The sequence below is a fragment of the Aquarana catesbeiana genome, linkage group LG02, assembly GCF_042186555.1.
Source record: "Aquarana catesbeiana isolate 2022-GZ linkage group LG02, ASM4218655v1, whole genome shotgun sequence".
Lineage (NCBI taxonomy): Eukaryota > Metazoa > Chordata > Amphibia > Anura > Ranidae > Aquarana > Aquarana catesbeiana.
The window spans coordinates 705,074,110-705,094,110 of record NC_133325.1 but is presented as its reverse complement, the minus strand read 5'-3'; the positions used below and the strand labels follow the sequence as shown (position 1 = coordinate 705,094,110).

The 20,001-nt window shown below is 39.1% G+C and overlaps 1 protein-coding gene across 1 annotated transcript in view; it reads left to right on the top strand.

The window, feature by feature from the left end:
• MOSPD2 (motile sperm domain containing 2) overlaps positions 1-19,720 on the top strand; it is a 180,116-nt gene extending 160,396 nt beyond the window's left edge. The window contains exons 14-15 of the mRNA XM_073616949.1: positions 5,141-5,243; positions 10,409-19,720. Coding sequence (XP_073473050.1) covers positions 5,141-5,243; positions 10,409-10,552 — 247 coding nt within the window. The 3' untranslated portion in view covers positions 10,553-19,720. The remainder of the gene's footprint in view (positions 1-5,140; positions 5,244-10,408) is intronic.
• The last annotated feature ends 281 nt before the right edge of the window (positions 19,721-20,001 follow it).

The following is a 20,001-nucleotide window of genomic DNA, read 5'->3' as shown; positions in this document are numbered from 1 at the left end:
GAAAGGGCTTTGTCTTCAAGTGGTTAGAAGAGTGGGTGATGTGTGACATAAGCTTCTAAATGTTGTGCATAAAATGCCAAGACAGTTCAAAACCCCCCCAAATGACCCCATTTTGGAAAGTAGACACCCCAAGCTATTTGCTGAGAGGCATGTCGAGTCCATGGAATATTTTATATTGTGACACAAGTTGCAGGAAAGAGACAAATTTTTTTTTTTTTTTTTTTTTTTTTTTTTTTTTTGCACAAAGTTGTCACTAAATGATATATTGCTCAAACATGCCATGGGAATATGTGAAATAACACCCCAAAATAAATTCTGTTGCTTCTCCTGAGTATGGGGATACCACATGTGTGGGACTTTTTGGGAGCCTAGCCGCGCACGGGACCCCGAAAACCAAGCACCGCCTTCAGGCTTTCTAAGGGCGTAAATTTTTGAATTCACTCTTCACTGCCTATCACAGTTTCGGAGGCCATGGAATGCCCAGGTGGCACAAAACCCCCCCAAATGACCCCATTTTGGAAAGTAGACACCCCAAGCTATTTGCTAAGAGGCATGGTGAGTATTTTGCAGCTCTCATTTGTTTTTGAAAATGAAGAGAGCTGCAAAATACTCACCATGCCTCTTAGCAAATAGCTTGGGGTGTCTACTTTCCAAAATGGGGTCATTTGGGGGGGGTTTGTGCCATCATGGCATTTTATGGCCTTCAAAACTGTGATAGGCAGCGAGGAGTGAAATCAAAAATTTATGCCCTTAGAAATCCTGAAGGCGGTGCTTGGTTTTTGGGGCCCCGTACGCGGCTAGGCTCCCAAAAAGTCCCACACATGTGGTATCCCCGTACTCAGGAGAAGCAGCTGAATGTATTTTGGGGTGCAATTCCACATATGCCCATGGCCTGTGTGAGCAATATATCATTTAGTGACAACTTTTTGTAAATTTTTTTTTTTTTTTTGTCATTATTCAATCACTTGGGACAAAAAAAATAAATATTCAATGGGCTCAACATGCCTCTCAGCAATTTCCTTGGGGTGTCTACTTTCCAAAATGGGGTCATTTGGGGGGGGGTTTGTACTGCCCTGCCATTTTAGCACCTCAAGAAATGACATAGGCAGTCATAAACTAAAAGCTGTGCAAATTCCAGAAAATGTACCCTAGTTTGTAGACGCTATAACTTTTGCGCAAACCAATAAATATACGCTTATTGACATTTTTTTTACCAAAGACATGTGGCTGAATACATTTTGGCCTAAATGTATGACTAAAATTGAGTTTATTGGATTTTTTTTATAACAAAAAGTAGAAAATATCATTTTTTTTCAAAATTTTCGGTCTTTTTCCGTTTATAGCGCAAAAAATAAAAACGGCAGAGGTGATCAAATACCATCAAAAGAAAGCTCTATTTGTGGGAAGAAAAGGACGCAAATTTCGTTTGGGTACAGCATTGCATGACCGCGCAATTAGCAGTTAAAGCGACGCAGTGCCGAATTGTAAAAAGTGCTCTGGTCAGGAAGGGGGTAAAACCTTCCGGGGCTGAAGTGGTTAAATATTAATATATACTCCATTCAAGAACCACTCAATATATTTTGTTATTCTTTTTGTAGAAATTACTATGATTGTACATTTTACGGCATAAGTCAATAAGCTTTTTGTACTATTTCTTTGTACCAAATAAAAAAAGTTTGTAAACAAAAAAAAGAACAGATGAGATGAGGGACAAAAAACCACCTGCCTACTTTTTCTCATAATATGCTTTAAGCTTCACAACAGTCTCTAGGTGCTCAAGTCTTTTGGGATCATAGCAACTCCCCTGGAGTGTAATTTCAGAAATTAAATATTGTGGCAAAAAATATGTTTTAGGCAGAATTGTCTTTAAAATCCTAGCATTCTTTATAACTACCTATCTCTGGGTTCATTTCATTAACATTTTTCCAGCAGCTGTAATAAATAAAAAAGAACAGGGGTAGAATAAGAGGGCTACAGGTAAGTAAACATAGCAGTCTATATAGTTAATAATAGAGGGGTAGATAAGCCAGACAGTAATGATTAGAGAGGAATGCTTTAATCTGCAATTACAACTTCTGGTTCATTCTATTTTTGGTTCTTGATGTCTGAACCAGTGCAGTCTGTTAAAGGTTAAGTTCACCTTTGAAACATGTTACATGTTCCAGCATCTGCAACCTCCCCCCATCCCTTATCCCTGTGACAGCTGGCTGGGGATCCTCTCCCCACACTCGCTGTCATAATTTAAAAACAGCATGGCCGTGCAGGACTCCACCCACACAGCTGCATCATTCATTTACAGTTTCCTGTGAATGAATGCCTACCAGTATCAGCCGACTGGTGGTTTGTAGTTCTCAGTGAGCTGTGAGGGTGCTGGTGAGCACTCTCAGGGCCGCCATCAGGGAGGTACAGGCATTACACCTGTAAGGGTCCCGCATGTTCCCAGGGGCCCGCCCCACCCCGATAATCAGCACGTTGCTGGTGAGAGGAGGAGAGTGACACTATCTGTTTCGCCAGCAAGCGCCCCCCCCCCCCCCCCCCCCCGCTCAGCAGCTGCTGGACAGAGGAGGAGATCGCCTGAAGGGATGACACTTTTTCGCCAGCATCCTCCCCCCCGCTTGTCAGCTGGCTGCTGGAGAGAGGAGGAGAGAACTTGAAGGGATGACACTTTCACCACGGCCAGTTCATCCATTCCCTTCGGAGGCAGAGCCTGATGGCTGCTGCAGGATTTGCTCGGACTGTGATTGTGCAGGACGGGGAGTGGCCAGCTAGTCGACAGTGCACATGGACACAGACACCAATAACAGATTGGAGAGTGCAGCATGGAGGGTAAGTCGGAAATATTTAATGTGTGCTGCTGATTGTGCCCCTTGTGCTGCCTGTACATTTTAGTGGGACTTTAATTTATCTCCTTCTTGGATGAGACACCCTGAGGCTGACTAGCTGCTTAAAATTGATTTGCATTGTGAAAATGGGTGACTCTGGGTGCAAATGAGTTACATTTTGGAGAACCCACTGCCCGCCTCTTCACTATGTAACTCTCATCCCCATCCACAGTCATCCTCATCCATTTTCACAATGCAACTCAATCATCTTCATCCGCACCCAGCATCTACTCCATCCCTCCAATCTCCACAACGCACGCATCCCCACCCACGCTGAGCACCATCCATCCCTCCAGTCTCCACAACGCACACATCCCCACCCACGCCAGGCACCATCCATCCCTCCAGTCTCCACAACGCACGCATCCCCACCCATGCTGAGCACCATCCATCCCTCCAGTCTCCACAACGCATGCATCCCCACCCAAACCGAGCACCATCCATCCCTCCAGTCTCCACAACACACGGAAGGTTAGGGGTCGGGCCCCGGGGGGCCCAGGCCTAAAGCTTTGTAAGGGGCCCCAAAATTTCTGATGGCTGACCTGAGCACTCTCATAGTCTATTGATCTTTCTGCTCCCAGGTAACTGCCTGCATGTTAAATTTATGAGCAGATTGCTATCCTGAGAGTCTGCAGGTTGCACCCGCAACTTGCTGATCACAGGTGCAATGCTCTGCAGGCTCCTTAGAGAAAAAATAATAAATGCATATTTTTAACTTGCAAAAAAAATGTGCATTTATATTTATTTTTTAAAGTGAACTTAGCTTTTAAGATACAAAATTATTTTTCTTAGTATGGTCGTATGTATTTTGCAAAGCTATCTGTCTGATTCAAAATCAGTTGATAGCCACCCAAAGGCTTCTGTTATTGAGCGAAAAGCCAGAGCAGCCAATCGGCTTTTAAAGCTGAATTCCGTGCAGGTATAAAATACTAAAATGAGTGCATGTCTGTGTCTGTATTTATTAATGAATTAGTAAATGTAATTTTTTTTAAATGCAAACTGTGTAAATAAATTTGTCTTGGTATCGGGCCTTTTCAGTTCCTATACAGCAGAGTTTAAGGTGGGAGAAGAGTAAGCAGCACAAGGAGGCAATTGGTTAGTGTGCTGACTAATAAGAGCAGGAATGAGTGATGGGGAGATGATCTTATCACTGTACTGTTTTTGCCTTCACTGTCAAAGGCTGGGCCACCATTCAACCTGAAGGTCTCAAGGCATTTAGCAGTAAAAGATGTAGTATGGGGGACAGGTCCAGACTGAAGATGAGTATTCCAGCAAAAGCCGTTTTATTTTATATTTTCATGGGTTACTCATTTTTTATTTTTTAAATTGCTTTGACTGGAATTTATTTCATTTTACTTTCCTTTTCAGGAAAAAAATAAAAAAGCCTGATTAGTTGATGCAAGCAATTGCTGCAAGCTGATAATCTCCATGATTAAATACTATCCTTCCCTATCTTTAGTCCTCATGCACACAGGACATTTTGCAAACTGTCCTAGAAGCATTTCCTCCTGGCAGCAGCGGTTTGGCACAAAATAAAAGTCTAAAGCGGGTAAAAGTGTCTAAGGCTGAGTTCACACAGCAGCATGCTCCGGCTCACAGCAGGAGTCCAGTGCGTCTACATTCACTGTTTCAGGTCCAATTTCAGCCCAAATTTGGGCTGAATTCAGACCTAAAATGGACCAAAAGGCGCACAGGACTCCTGTGCAATTTGCATTGGAGCGGCTGTGGAGATGTGTGAACCAGCTCCATAGGGAGCCAGTCACAATCGCCTGGCGTGAATTGAATGCGGGGAAACCCAATAGTGTACTCATCATACTTACCTAGGTGGATGCAGCATCGGTCTCCAACTCTGTGACGTCAGCAGAGAGCGGACTTCATCCCGCTGTCAGCTGAAAACGGGTCACAGGAGTGCAGAACGAACTGCACTCTTGTGATAGGAGAGGTACAGCCTAATGAGCTTTGGCTGTACTCCTTTTAAGTATAACGAAAGAATGTGTCTACTGCCAACCAGGCAGATAAAAACGTTGGCTGAAATCTGACTTCAACATAACATTTTTTTAAACTTTTCTCTCCTATAACTTTTATAAGTGTCGCTTTGAGTATGACATTCAGTTATAGCTTACATTATTTGTCTTTATGTGCAGACCGAGTGTCTGGTGTACTTGCCATCAACAGGAAGAAGTAATACATAAGCAAATATTTATTGTTTGTCTAAGGCTGTAAGATTTATTAATGAAGCTCTGTTTTAATTTGTGTAGATTAAGATGCCACATTGTGGAAACCAGCAAGCCTTCTACATTAGTATTAAAGCAAAACTCGTTAAACAGGAATTCTTTAGAAAGTGATGATCTTCAGTTTAAGGTAATAGCATTATTAACTGCTTATGCATATTTGATTGCTATGCATCATATATTATTTTTAAATAGCTAATGATCTTTAGCATTATCATTTTTGTGCTGCAAACACTGTGTAAGTGTACATTTGTTTAAAAAAAAAACTGGCTTACTCTATCCTGCCTTTTCTCAACAAAATCACCAGGGTCATTATAGACCTCAAATGCAAACATTTCCAATATCACAACAGCCCAAGGATGGGCTGTTTACACCCTACAGAGATCAAGCCCTCCTGGGCAAAGGCAAAGCTTGCATCAGTCCTGACCATAGGGAAAATGACCAGTCCCAGTAAACACACAAGCTTGGCACAAAAATCATACTGTATATTACATTTGGGTTTATTCAGATTATCATTTAGTAACAAAATGCTTTTATAGATCACACTTTCATATACAATTTGAGAAGTTTATCAGACTTGGAATTCTTTGAGATAAAGGTGCAACATAGAGAGACACACGGGGAGGTTTTCTAAAACTAGTGCACACAGAATCTGATGCAGCTGTGCTTAGTAACCAATCAGCTGTTCAATAAAGTTTTGACAATAAGCCCTCATTCACACCAATGCAATTTGTCATGTGATTTGACAGTTCAAAATCACACAACAAGTCGCACCCTATTTTCAGCAATGGAACCCTTCAGATCTTTGCAACTCAAGTCTGAAAAAAGGTTCCTGCCCTACTTTTCTGAGATTTCTTTGCAGCTTGCATTAACTTCTATTAAATGAAGTCGCAAGCCACAATGAAATTGGAGATCCAAATTGCACTGATCTATGGCTTTGAAACTGCACCACTTCAGCCGCACTGGTGTGGTTACTATGCACAGCTGCACCACATTATGTCTGCATCAGTTTTAGTAAGCCTCTCCCACAGTTGGTTTTCACTAGCACTTGTGAGTCTCCTTTTACCTAAAATACAACAGTCTGCAGAGGAAGATAAAGATTTTATATATCGATATTTTCACCCAAGATTCTCACAACTTTCATCTTAGATTCAATCAGGAAAAATTGTGAATTTTGAGTGAATGTCATGTCGTCCTTAGGGCTTTGACATTTATGTTTATCAAATAAATAAAGAAAGCAACTTGATTTTAAAATTGTACATCTATGTCTACAGTTTAAGATTTACTCAAGTGAGTTGGTTAAAGCCCATATGAATTTGGAAAAACATTGTACGAATGATCTCCATTATTCATAGCCTTACCGCCAATTTTCTGTTACAAGTTTTATATTATTGGGCAGTCTAATAGACACAAGGATTTTGCTGGGTGCACATTATTTGAATATCGGCCGGTTCCTGCTGTCATCCGGGAATAATTATCTAGAAAACGGTCGCCACAGGCACTGTGGACAGCACAAAGAATAAACTATGCCTACGTCCTATTAAAAGGTTGAAACCATCTGGGAATCGGAAAGAATAGACTTTATAGGCATATTTAAAAAAGGGTTTACAATTTTTTTTATTTATGAAACATAAAAAAAAGAAATGAACACATAAAAAAAATTTAACGTATTAAAAGTGACTAAAAGAACATGTCTCAATGGACACACTGTGGCCCCCAGGGTCCAAATGGACTACACTGATAAGCCAAGACAAAACCTGATTTGATCAGTACCTCAATGAGCTGATACATATAATAACCTGGAAGAGTGAAACCCTACAACAGTGAATCAGGGGTTTATAAAACCGGTACAACAAATGTCGATTCTGCTTTTCAAGGGTTCAGAAGACTTGCTCGACTAGTTTTGCATTTAAGAAAACGCTTCTTCTGGAGCTAGATAAATAAGAGTGTCATATGTATTATACATCACAGGCAGAACAGATAACTGGACAGGAGCTTCGAGGGGACCACCACGTCAAAAAATGGCAGACATGGGGGTGCATAAACAGAAGACGGACAGCAGGGTCTATATTGGTAATAGGTGGCGTGAGTACCCTTACACAGTGAATGATTTCAGGTAAATAGTAGATCCCTCACAATCTCTGATACACCGTCTAAAGGTTGGCCACTCACTTAGACGACATCCACGTGTGTCTGATATGGAAGGGATAGTTTCAAAAATATGAGCGTACAATAAAAATAATACAAAGAAAAATTGGTATGAAGACACTCCAGCAGAGTGGGGTGTCTGTGGGGACACCCAGGAGGAGACTTATTGGGGAATAGGCTGCGCAGTGTCAGATGATGATTTGGCCTTCCTGCCCTGCTAGCATCTGCTGGAGTGTCTTCATACCAATTTTTTGTCGTATTATTTTTATTGTACACTCATATTTTTTAAACTACCCCTTCTATATCAGTTATCAGACGTGGATGTCGTTTAAGTGTATGGCCAACCTTTAGAACGGTGTATCAGAGATTGAAGACATACTTACAGATACCACTGTATCACTCATACACCTGTATCTCCTATTAATATTCAAGTGAAAATTTGATTGACGGGCTTTTGTTCATGTCAGTGGAGTTTTGCATTCCCATACAAGTCTTCAAAGTCCGCTTGAAGAAGGTCAGAAGGAGACCAACTACAGGTTAAATGTACCTGTAAGGAAGAATCTCAAACTGACTCCAACACATACCCAAAGTCTGTCGGCACAGGCCCTTAGGATTATGTCACACTTGTAATTTTGTCACTGTTGAAAACTAGTAAGCAATAGTGTATCAGGGATTGTGTGGGATCTACTATATACCTGAAATCATTGACTGAGGGTACTCATGCCACTTATTACCAATATAGACCCTGCTGTCCGTCTTCTGTTTATGCACCCCCATGTCCGCCCTTTTTGACGTGGTGGTCCCCTTGAAGCTCCTGTCCAGTTATCTGTTCTGCCTCAGTGATGTATAATATATATGATGATCTTATTTATCTAGCTCCAGAAGAAGTGTTTAAGCGCGAACCTAGTCGAGCAAGTCTTCTGAACCCTTGAAAAGCAGAATCGATATTTGTTGTCCCGGCTTAATTAACCCCTGATTCACTGTTGTAGGGTTTCACCCTCCCAGGTTATTATATGTACAAGCTCATTGGGGTACTGATCAAATCAGGTTTTCTCTTGGCTTATCAGTATAGTCCATTAAGTCCATTTGGACTCTGGGCCACTGTTTGGCCATTGAGGCATGTTCTTTTAGTCACTTTCACTAAGTTACATGTTTTTTAATGTGTCCATGTCTTATGTTACATAAATAAAAAATTGTAAACCCTTTTTTTAAATATGCCTATAAAGTCCTCTTTCCAATTCCCTGATGGTTTCGACCTGCTGTCATCTGGACAGTGTGTACAGCTGCCTGCCTTACAGAAGCCGGTCCAATGACTGGCTTTTGTCGAAGGGACATGCTGGAAAACCAGTAGCCAATCAGCGCTGGCAGCCAAAGGCTGCGAGTTCTGATCAGTGTGTTGGGGGGGGGGGAGTGGGCTGGCGGGATTTCCCCTTTGTCAAAACAACAATAGCTAAGTAGGAGAGATTGCTGCACTAATATCGCATAGTTAATATGACAACCGCTCAGTTTTTTTTTTTTGTTTTTTTTCAGCCCACTGAGTATGTACTGGGCTTTAGACTTGGTGCATTCAGTAATGAGCTCCCAGTAATAGAGCTGGTCTGACATTTTCCCTTCTGTTCTCAGTGATTCCTTGTGTGAGGACACTTGTTATGAAGGGTTTTTATAAAGATTATAAAGATTTCATTTTAAATATGTATTTGTATGACAACTTAAAACACTTTATTGATATTATATATTTATTTTTACTCTTAGTTCCATTTTTTTTTTTTGTTTTAACATGTTACAACCAGCAGAGGACTAGAAGCTTCTCCTGCTTATGTTTCCCTGCAGACAGGCTGGGAAAGAGTCGGGTCATGTGATAGCTGTATATCGAATTATTATTTTTTAATTAAAATAATTATAGTACCATCATGCACATACAGAAAGAGAAGGGATAATGTAAAATAAAGTGTGTGTGTAGTATCACTTTAAGGCAAAAATCTATTACAAATCTTAATTTGTGGGGGATGGGGGGTGTTGAGGTACAGGATTATGAAGCAAAAGGGTGTGGGATTTCAATTGGGTTTTTGAATGCCTTTCCTACTGGGATACGTCTTTAAACTGCAGATTGGTAGCCCTGTATTACCGAGTGCTGTTCATAAACACCACTGAAAAAAATAGCTGCTGGATGGCCAATCTGCCTGGTAATCACTGTGTACCAAGCTGTCATTAGACATCTCTGTACACGGACACGGTGCCAATTCAAGTGGTTAGGTACCATATAATTGCTGTGATTGGGCTTTTAAAACAATTACATAGTACTGCTTATTGTTGATCCCTCCCATTCCTTTTGCAACAGGGGAGGAGAGAGACCGAGTACATGTAAATAGGGAAAAAATAAATGGATCAGCTGCTGCAGATTCATTTATTCCATTTCAGTGACACAGATTATTTTTCTTTAACTCTTTTTTGCCCACCTCCTCTCATGAACATACTATCTCAATGTTGTCTCCTTGTGACTTATTAACCTTTTCAACTCTCTTATTCTGCCCATCTAAACATTAACCCCTTCATCTCCATCCTGCCACTGTATGTTGCCAATACATTACCCCTTCACTACCTTCTTCCTCTATTTATGACCTGTATATTTAATGTGTCTAGTGGACCATTCTCGAGTCCTGCATTTAACCCTCTTCAATAACAAAATGTTTCTTCATTTCTAAAAAAGAAGAAAACTTTGTCAAAAAATGAAATCACATTTGGGTGCTTACTTTCCAAAAAAAAAAAAAAAGGTCATTAGGGCAGGCAAATGACCACCATTTTGTTCTTTAGGGTGTCTGATAAAAATATATATATAATGTTTGGGGGTTCTAAGTAATTTTCTAACAAAAAAAAATGATTTTAACTTGTAAACAAGAAGTCTCAAAACGAGGCTCGAGCCTTAAGTAGTTAATCTATCCATGGAGAGTTGTCGGCAACAGAATCACAAGTGTGCCATGGGCCTAAGTCTTGGAGTTTAGAGACCACCCATGCATGGGTCTAATATTACCTAATCTTCCAGATAAATATTACAGATGTAGGCTTGTTTAATATTATAGTCTTTTAGCCTTTAAAGCTCTACTTTTACAAATTTCCCTTTTCACTATTTTTTTTTTCTTTTTTTTTCAGTTAAATCAAATACTAGAAGCAAACCGAAGATTGGAAGAGCAGATTAGGCAGTGTGTCTGGCATCAGCATATAATAGCTTTTCTTTTGTCTATTTTTGTGGCCATAGTTTTAGCTATGTACATTTCCAAAGACACAAGAAGCTAGGTAACACTGGAAATTCTGCCATGCTGATCGCCTGTCAAAGGAAGAAAACTTTCACCTGACCAAAGTTGCCTTTACTATTCAGTGTGTGATTGAACTACACAGTAATATGAATAATCAGGATATCTGAGACACACATAAGAATGTTTTAGAAGCCAGTTTGTGTCTCATTTTAGATATCTTAGTAGCTCATCAGTGTTGTTTAGACATTTCCAGTTATTCTTTTAGGTTTTTCTTTGCAGCTATTTTGCTTTACCTATTTGCATTGCAACATCCTTGTCTGGCCATGAAGAGACATTAACAGAGGCCAAAGATCCCTTATCTGCCAAAAAAGCTGTTTATTGCAGCAGGTACATAAACAAGAAGCGTCTATTAAAATATGTCATTTCTGTATGTGACAGAAAACCGACTTTTTCAGAAGAAATAATCTACATTTAGTAGAAGTGTCAGACAAGGGTTAGGAGCAGGAGTAACCATATATAACATATTTCTTCAGATTCTCAGGTCAACTGCCTTTTTTAGGTGTTTTTGTGCAACTAGATTTCATTGTCTAATTTTATCCAAATAAGATGGACCTGATAGGTGGTGAAGTATTCTTCCATGTGTGAAGAATGAGCCCCAGAACATACTATACATCTAATGCCCCGTACACACGGTCGGACTTTGTTCGGACATTCCTACTACAAAATCTTAGGATTTTTTCCGACGGATGTTGGCTCAAACTTGTCTTGCATACACACGGTCACACAAAGTTGTCGGAAAATCCGATCGTTCTGAACACGGTGACGTAAAACACGTACGTTGGGACTATAAACGGGGCAGTGGCCAATAGCTTTCACCTCTTTATTTATTCTGAGCATGCGTGGCACTTTGTGCGTCGGATTTGTGTACACACGATCGGAATTTCCGACAATGGATTTTGTTGTCGGAAAATTTTCCGATGGAAAATGTGTGATGGAGCCTACACACGGTCGGAATTTCCGACCACAAGGTCCTATCACACATTTTCCGTCGGAAAATCCGACCGTGTGTACGGGGCATAAGAGTTTACACCTCTTCAGTTGCCATGGATCCAATTTTTTGATAACATACTGAAATGATAGGCTTACCCAAAACGTTCTGGTATATGACGGCAGCACCAAATCCAACCTGTTGATTGTAGATGGGGATAGTAATAGTAACTGACTGTCACAGAGCAAAGTGAATTATTTTCCATCTTCTGGTATTTCAGTCTGTTTTCAACATTTACAGTCTTGAAAAAGTAAGTACACGACATGAAAACTGAATATTTTTTCAATATATTTTAGCAGGCAAACAATTAGATCTTTATTCAGACAATGTCTACATAAAAAGGCGATTGTCATAGAGGGGAAATTTGCCAGTACAATAGTTTACTCAACAAAAATATCAATTGGTGTAATTGTGTCCTGTGAAAAAGTAAGTACACCCTTGGCCCCTCTAACAGAAATTACTTTTTCTGGCAGAGAGACCCAGGATATCTGAGCTTTAAAGCTGACATTAATCTACATATATTTTGCCTTCTGTATTTATTACATACTGTATTTTAAACCTGGTAACATCACTGGGTTTGTGTACTTCTGTTTGCAATGCAGGAAGATCATGGCTGGTGATCATGGGCTGGCAAGGTGCTGTGTACGTAGCTTACTGAAAACATCACAGCACCTTGCCTGAGTACCTATCCCAAAAGCCCTCAGCCCTGATGCAAGCATTGGGCTGTTTCTGGTAGGTATTTGGCAAGTATCAAAATGTCTTGGTGGGTGAAGGAGTAAGCATTCCTATGCAGACTGCATTTGCATGATTTTACCCAATTGTAATGCTGAACCTCAATTATTGAAAGTACTGAAAGCTAATAATTGAAAGCCCACAGTGTGCAATTAAATCAGGGTAAGCAATGTCGGTACAGAAGGGTAGCCTATATAACTATTCAAGACCTGTTCCAATGCATAATCCCTAAAGGCCCTTTCATACAAGCATTCAGTTTTCAGACAGCTCCAGACTGAACTGCTTTGTATTTCTATGGGCGGACCCAGATCAGTTTGTGTATGTCATTTTTTGCAGACATAAATGGATGCTGTTCATTTCTGGCCTTGATTTTTTTTTTTTTTTCCCTAAAAAAAAAAATTTTTGTTTATACTTTTGTCTGACTAATATCATCAATTTAAGAAAATAGACAAATAAAAAAATCGATGTAAACTGAATTGAAGATGCACGAACAGATATAAAAGAGTTCAGTCTTCATGCATGGGGGTTTTTTATCATTTTGTGGTGGAACTGACACGCATGTGATTATTAGCCCCTAATCTGGAGCACCTGACAAATTTCTTGCATTTGAACTGGTGGTAAATGTAGGAATGACAAAACTGACATTTTCTATGAGATTATGAGAACACATACACCATGTTAGTTTTATGTATGATTTGTTTAGTTATACTGCCTGTATATAAATGCAGTGTTTGAATGAAGATCTAATGATTGCCTGTTCAAATATGACAAAAAAGTCCACAATGTGGCTTTCTTTTTCACACTGTATAACATTAACAAGAGTATGTAAATGCTTTCAGAAAGTGTTAAGAAGTCTGACAACCACTGCAGGTATCTTTAAAAGTCTTAAATTGCAGACATCTAAGCTGATTGGACCGCAAAGTTAAAGATTTCATCCATTCTTAGTTACCCATGGTTTCTCCCTTATGTTTCTTAAAAAGAAAATGCAGGCCACACATTACATTGATTGTTTTTTTTCAACCAGTGGATTAAACGGGGGGAAAAGTGAGTGAGGGAAAAGTGAGTGATTTCCTCCACCTACACATTCGAGATGGATGGGGGAATCACTACTGCATCATTATTGTGTTACAATACAATGATCACTATTGCCTGCTATAGCTGGCGGCACTGATCACTCAGGAAAAACCCAACAGGCTGGTTGTACGAAGGTCAGTTTATCAACTTGTGTATAGCCAACTAGCCCAAGCATGGTTTCAAATTCAGCTAGTCCCTGCTGAACCGGCCAAATTTGATCCATGTATGGCCAGCTTTTGTTCACCTTAACTGACTTTTGCCAAACACAAGCCCAAACATTACACCATCCTCAGTAAATTTAACATGCAGTGCTTTGTTTTGTAAAAGAAAACATCTTTTTTCAGCTGTACATTTCATTGCCCCTATCTCTGTTTTGCTGATGGCAGGACGTACCCAACATTGAATGCGTAACCATGGAGCTTCTTTTGTTCCCACAAATGAGCACTCTGCTTTCTTGTCTACCCACTCGTGTACAGTCCACTCTTGTTCACTCTTGAGGAATGCGGACTGCACATGCAAGGGCAGGGAACAAAGCTGAGTGCTCATTTGTGAGTTCCTAGGGCCGAAGAAACAATGCTTGGTAGGTACTGCTATCTACAGGAGCGAGAGGGTGAGTAAAAGAGCAGCTGGAAAATGAGGCATTCTTTTACAGAACTGAGAACAATGTACTGAATATGCTGTAATGCCTGGGGATTTTTTGGGCAAAAGTCAGTAAAGGTGAACTAACCCTTTAACCCATCTGTTAGCATGCTTCTAGCTAAGTTGTCTCTTGAAAACTGTAAACACAAAATAAATAGGGCTCTGGATTAAATTTTTCGTAGGGTCACTGAATTAGACAGTGGGCACACTGGCTCCAGTTCGGCAGCACTCCATAAAACAGGGACTTTCATTAGAAACAGAGAATGAACCCAGAGTTGAGAATCCACATGCATACAATCCAATGAAAGCACCGAACAAACATTCAAGAGCCTAAGGTTTTTAATGAAAAAAAAAAAAAACGGATTCATTGCAGAAAAACCAACGTGTTTCAGGGGCCGAACACAGTATTCCTTTATCAGGGCTACAAAACAGGTACAATGACAAAGGTCAATATAAAAGTAAAGGTCATGAATATAAACAGTAATATATAGGTGAAAAATAATGAATATAAAAGTCAGAGTATATACCGATTTGCATATACTATCGGATTCAATTAAATCGCAGACTTCAAGATGATAATATATATATAGACGCCAAAGGTCTCAACACTTCATTAGCAAACAGTAAAAAATTATAGGCAATAGTTCAGTAAAAACAGGACAAATTTACAGTCAACCTAAATTAGAATAAATGAGATTTGTCAGTGATATGAATCGCTGTCTAGAACTTCATACAAATGTACTCTTTGTGACCGCTGTATGAATATACTCAACACCACAAAAAATGTTATGGTAATTATGTTCCAAAAAAAAGATATATATATATATATATATATATATATATATATATATTTTGCAACATTTTATAGAAGGAGTAAAAGCATACCTTAGGAATTTTGACACTGCTTAAATGGACTTGGGTAAGCAGATACTAAATAGATCAGCACTTAAAGGAAATATCATCAGAAAAAAACATATCAGTGGCCAAAAAAAAAAGCTGAGAGTGAAAATTATGAGTTTAATGTGTATCAGCAGATAAGAGAATCTCTGAAGCATAATACTAGAAGACATACAGTATACACTTGTGGTTTACTGCTTGGGACAGTTTCAGGAGGACAGGTTAAGCCAGTGTTAGTGAATGCAGCCAAGGAAAGTAATTTTCCCTTGTGGAGAGTCAAATAGAATAAAAAGTGCCAAGGTTTTAAGTGGGGGGGAGGGTTAGATCTGGTGCATGGGGACTACAGAGGAGTGTGCTGATGTTGACATGAGTGATTGACAGGGGGAGGACAGAACAACATGGACACGCCCCAGAATTCTGTTATTAATCAGTTCTGTCACTAAAAACTTTGGGCTCATGGAAGTTTGGCACTTTCATTGGACTGTATGACTTCTTGAAATATACAAGTCCTCCAAAGACAGCTGCTTCTATAGTGGGATTGATGCAGTTTTCCTTTGTGATTTTGTGAGTAGTTGTCATCACTGTCTAATATCCATCAGCTGATGCAAGATGTTATAGTAGAGTCACATGGTTAATTAGCAAACTTGGCTAGAATTAAATGTGACCTCTAGTCAGAAGGAAAAAATCCACTATGCACTGTTATAAAGCAACTGGCCACTGGGGAAAGGGGTTTAACTGTGCATGGTGTTACAATGCCTGTGACTGCCAGAAAAATGTAATTTGTTATCGGTCATGCGTGACTACCTTTTCTTTATCATATCGTAGCTGAGTAAGTTTGAACCAGGATAAAATTGGTTGTGTTACTGCTCTTCTGTTTGTAAACTGTCCATTCGTTTCGTGTATGTGGCTGTTGATGGAAGGTAAGTATTATATGCTTAACTGCAAAAGGGAACATGCATATCAAAAATTAAATTCTTTCTTCTGTTTTTTTTTTTTTTAATGAGTTCTTTAGCAGGGCCTATTTTACAACAGGGCACTATAAAGAGAAGCTTTTTTGTGACACATTTACTGTTATCTTATAAACTGGACAAGGAGATGACAGCATTCTTATTAGCGTTAAATGCACTACAAATTCACAGTGCCAAGCCTTGGTTCAACCAAATGCACTTACAGCCCTGTTTCTATATTTTTATATTTGCTAAAGGTTTACCTGGTAATATTGGCCAGAGCTTAATCAAAAACCGTTATTACCAGCAAAAAAATTACTTCTTTATTGGTCACATGGTGAATGGTCAAAAACAACACATGGACTGATCTCTGAAAACAGGAACAAAAGTTGAATGTTAAATTTATTTATACTCTATTATATTACCAAAGAATACAAGTTGAATCCTGATTATATGCAATGGGCAACAACTTTAGATCTACTTCAGTTTTTATCAATCGTACCCAGAAGATACCAAAATATAAATATATATTAAAAGCCAAATGAAGCTCCTATATTCTCAATTTAAATGCTCAATTTAAATCTATTTGCTGATACATTCTGTAAAGGCCTGTTCACACTTGTTAATTTTCCTGCAGTAAAACTATTCAACTTTGCATTTAAAGTACATATCCCTTTCCTTCTTACATGGCTTGTTCATCTATGCACTGTTGCTTAACAAAATAAGTGTATTATTTTTGTATTGTGTTTTTTGTGTAGTACCTAAATCATGTGAAATCTTTTTTCTGAGTATTTCTCCCTCACTTTGCGAAATGTATGAACAAAAAATGCACATTTTAAGCAAGCATAAGAATTCAGTGAAGACGCACATTGCTACATGTGCATAGGTGTGCATTATCCCTAAAGCTGACTAGACACATCACAATTGGATTGTAAACCCTCCTCTACATTTACCAATAACTATGCAGTTCCAGGGGCCTGGCTGATTGGAATATAGCTAGGGTGGATTGTTTAGGAAGGCCCTTCAACTACAGTTTTGGTAAAGCCAAAGGATGCTAAACAATATAATCCTATTGTCACCAGCTTTACACAGTGCCGCTCAAAGTAACGTTTGAGGAATAGGTAAGGAAAAAAGCAGCAGTAAAGAATAAAAATCGTGTAACACTATTTGTACTTTTTTTTTTTCAATTTAATTCAGTATTACGTATGTTTCATAATACATTAATAAGTGTCTTCTTCCTATTCTGTAGAATACTTCAGAGACAATGGTGTACATCTGTTTGTATGGTCTGTGGACCATTTAAAAGTCAATCTTAACTACTGCTCTAGCTGGATGTATATAGCACTTACCTTCTTTTTTTTTTTTTGTTCTTGTTTGTTAAGCCCTAATGCCCTGTACACACGGTCGGACATTGATCGGACATTCCGACAGCAAAATCCTAGGATTTTTTCCGACGGATGTTGGCTCAAACTTGTCTTGCATACACATGGTCACACAAAGTTGTCGGAAAATCCGTTCGTTCTAAACGCGGTGACGTAAAACACGTACATCGGGACTATAAACGGGGCAGTGGCCAATAGCTTTCATCTCTTTATTTATTCTGAGCATGCGTGGCACTTTGTCCGTCAGATTTGTGTACACACGATCGGAATTTCTGACAACGGATTTTGTTGTCGGAAAATTTAATATCCTGCTCTCAAACTTTGTGTGTCGGAAAATCAGATGGAAAATGTGTGATGGAGCCTACACACGGTCGGAATTTCCGACCACAAGGTCCTATCACACATTTTCCGTTGGAAAATCCGACCGTGTGTATGGGGCATGAGAGATATTCTCTCTAAACCTGTCCATAGACATATAATGCTTTGTGTTTCCTTACAACTCCTAAACAGATTAATTTCTTAATATATTTTTGCATAGACGTGAATTTTTGCGCCAAGCTTTTATTTGGGCAGGGTTGCCAAACATAACTTTCATATGCAGCCAATGCATATTTTAGAAATAGTGTAGCATAATTTAAAAATTAAAGTTATACCAACATGCCAATGTGTGGCGCCAGCAAAAAAATAATAATAATAATAATGAAATGAATAGTCAGCTCTGTCTTGAACTTTAGGCAAAACACAGAATCGTAATTGGTAGTGGCTGCTTACCTGTGCCTGTTTTTGTTTTATATATTACTGTTGTGCAAAAAACCTAATGATCAAAATCCAATGCTATCTGCTACAACTCCAAAAGTTTCTGCATGTTTTCAGGACTTCACTAGCCAAAAAGTTGACCTACTCAGATGGTAAAGAATATAGCAGCTAGGTATTAGAGTTGGTTTCTGTATAGGTCAGTGTAGGGTGTTCTGCAGCTCATGTTTGATACAAGTGGAGATACATTGATATAAAATAAGTTTACTGTTAATTTTGTCTTGACTAATTGTGTGTGCTCTTGACTATAAAGGCTGATGAGTCTCAAAATGTTTGACATGTTTTTCCAAACAGAGTGGGTACATTTTCCCATGAATACTAAATGCTTTCAGAGGTTTAATCAACAATTGTTCAACAATCTGAACCATTGTCAGATCTATAAATATTAGTGTCCAAATACGTTCTGTGCATCCAACTTCATAAATAGCTCACAGAAAGATCTCTCTGTTTGCCTCTGAAGGAACTGAATGGTTAAGAGCAACCATTCAGACAAGTATAAATCCATTTACATTCCTGGTTCCCATCAGCTTCTGTTATAAATGTTATATAAAAGATTTTTAGAAATAACTCGAGGCTTATGATTCTGTGTTAAAATCTGTCGCCTTGTTACATAGTCTGGTTGAAAAATGACACACGTCTATCCAGTTGTGCCTTGTATCTGTTATACAAGCATACCTACACATTTGTGCTTTGAATAGGGTACAAATAGCATTACGCGCTAGAGATAACCATCTGCAAGAACCCTATCAAATGGCTTTTGTTCATGTCAGAACGGCTTCTCTCCCCATTCAGGTATATGGAAATGCTAAAGCAGCTTGAAGGAGGTCAAATGCACCTTTTAATGAATTCTGAATGATCTCATAAGTGGCCCAAACGGATGTCAGACGCAAGCTGCATTTGCCATCAACAAAGCACATCTACACTGGCTTATATGCAGTGTAGCAGATAGAAGAGCAATTGTGTATTGTTTGCTCCATTCTTTAGCTATGATCAATGTAAAGCCACAAAATTATAACGTTTTTGTAGTTCAATATTACATTTTTTTTCCCCATCCTTGTTGTTCTTTAGAACTATTCAAGTTGTTAATGAAATCAGGCAGTTAATTAAGCCCATGCTGTTTTGTTATAAAAGAGTCAATTAAAATGAGTGATGTACTAGTAAAAAAGACTGCATAGCAAATAACGAAGCATGGTTGAGTATAATCACTTCTAGCCAACATCTCACATTGTTGTGACTCTGGAAACAATTTTATAGAAGAATAAAGTATTATTTTATATCAGAATTTTAGCATACTGTTACCATTCTTTAAAGGAAACTTGCAATGATGAAAAAGTAGTGACACTTGCCTAACCTAGTAAAACATGGGCAAGGAAGTGCCTGCATATATCTTCTGAGCTCACCAAGAGCTCCAATGATTTATATGTAAATATTCAAGTCTGAGCTCCAGCATATACCTATCTTGAAGTGTGTTTTCTGTTAGTCAGAGAGGCTCAGCGTATTGAACTGGTGATTGCTGAGCTAATTTCTAATTTCATAGCTGCGAGCAGCCATCCTGTACCAAGGATCTGTTGGGTTAAACAGAAAAGCAAAAAAGATTGTAGGAACTTCTACATGCCTGGTTTCCTTGTCAGGTCTTTACGAAGGCTTTCCTACACCTTGTACATTTTTTTCTCCACTACAAGCCAGTTAAGCTTTGAAATTTTTAAAAAGTATAAAAGAGCAAAAAGAGCGAAGCTTGCTTGTTGGCTCTTCAACATTCTGCAAACTTTCTGGTGAGTTGGATGCTTAGGCATCTGTGGTTCCTTCTGCAGGTCCCCATGTTGCTACTGTGTCCTGTAGAGATGTGGGGGCTGATGGATGAAACCATGTAGTGCTGCAAAGAACACAGGCATTTGACGTTCCCAGAAAAGTGTCAAAGCTTCACGACAGCAAAATTGGACTGGACAGGTGGCAGGAC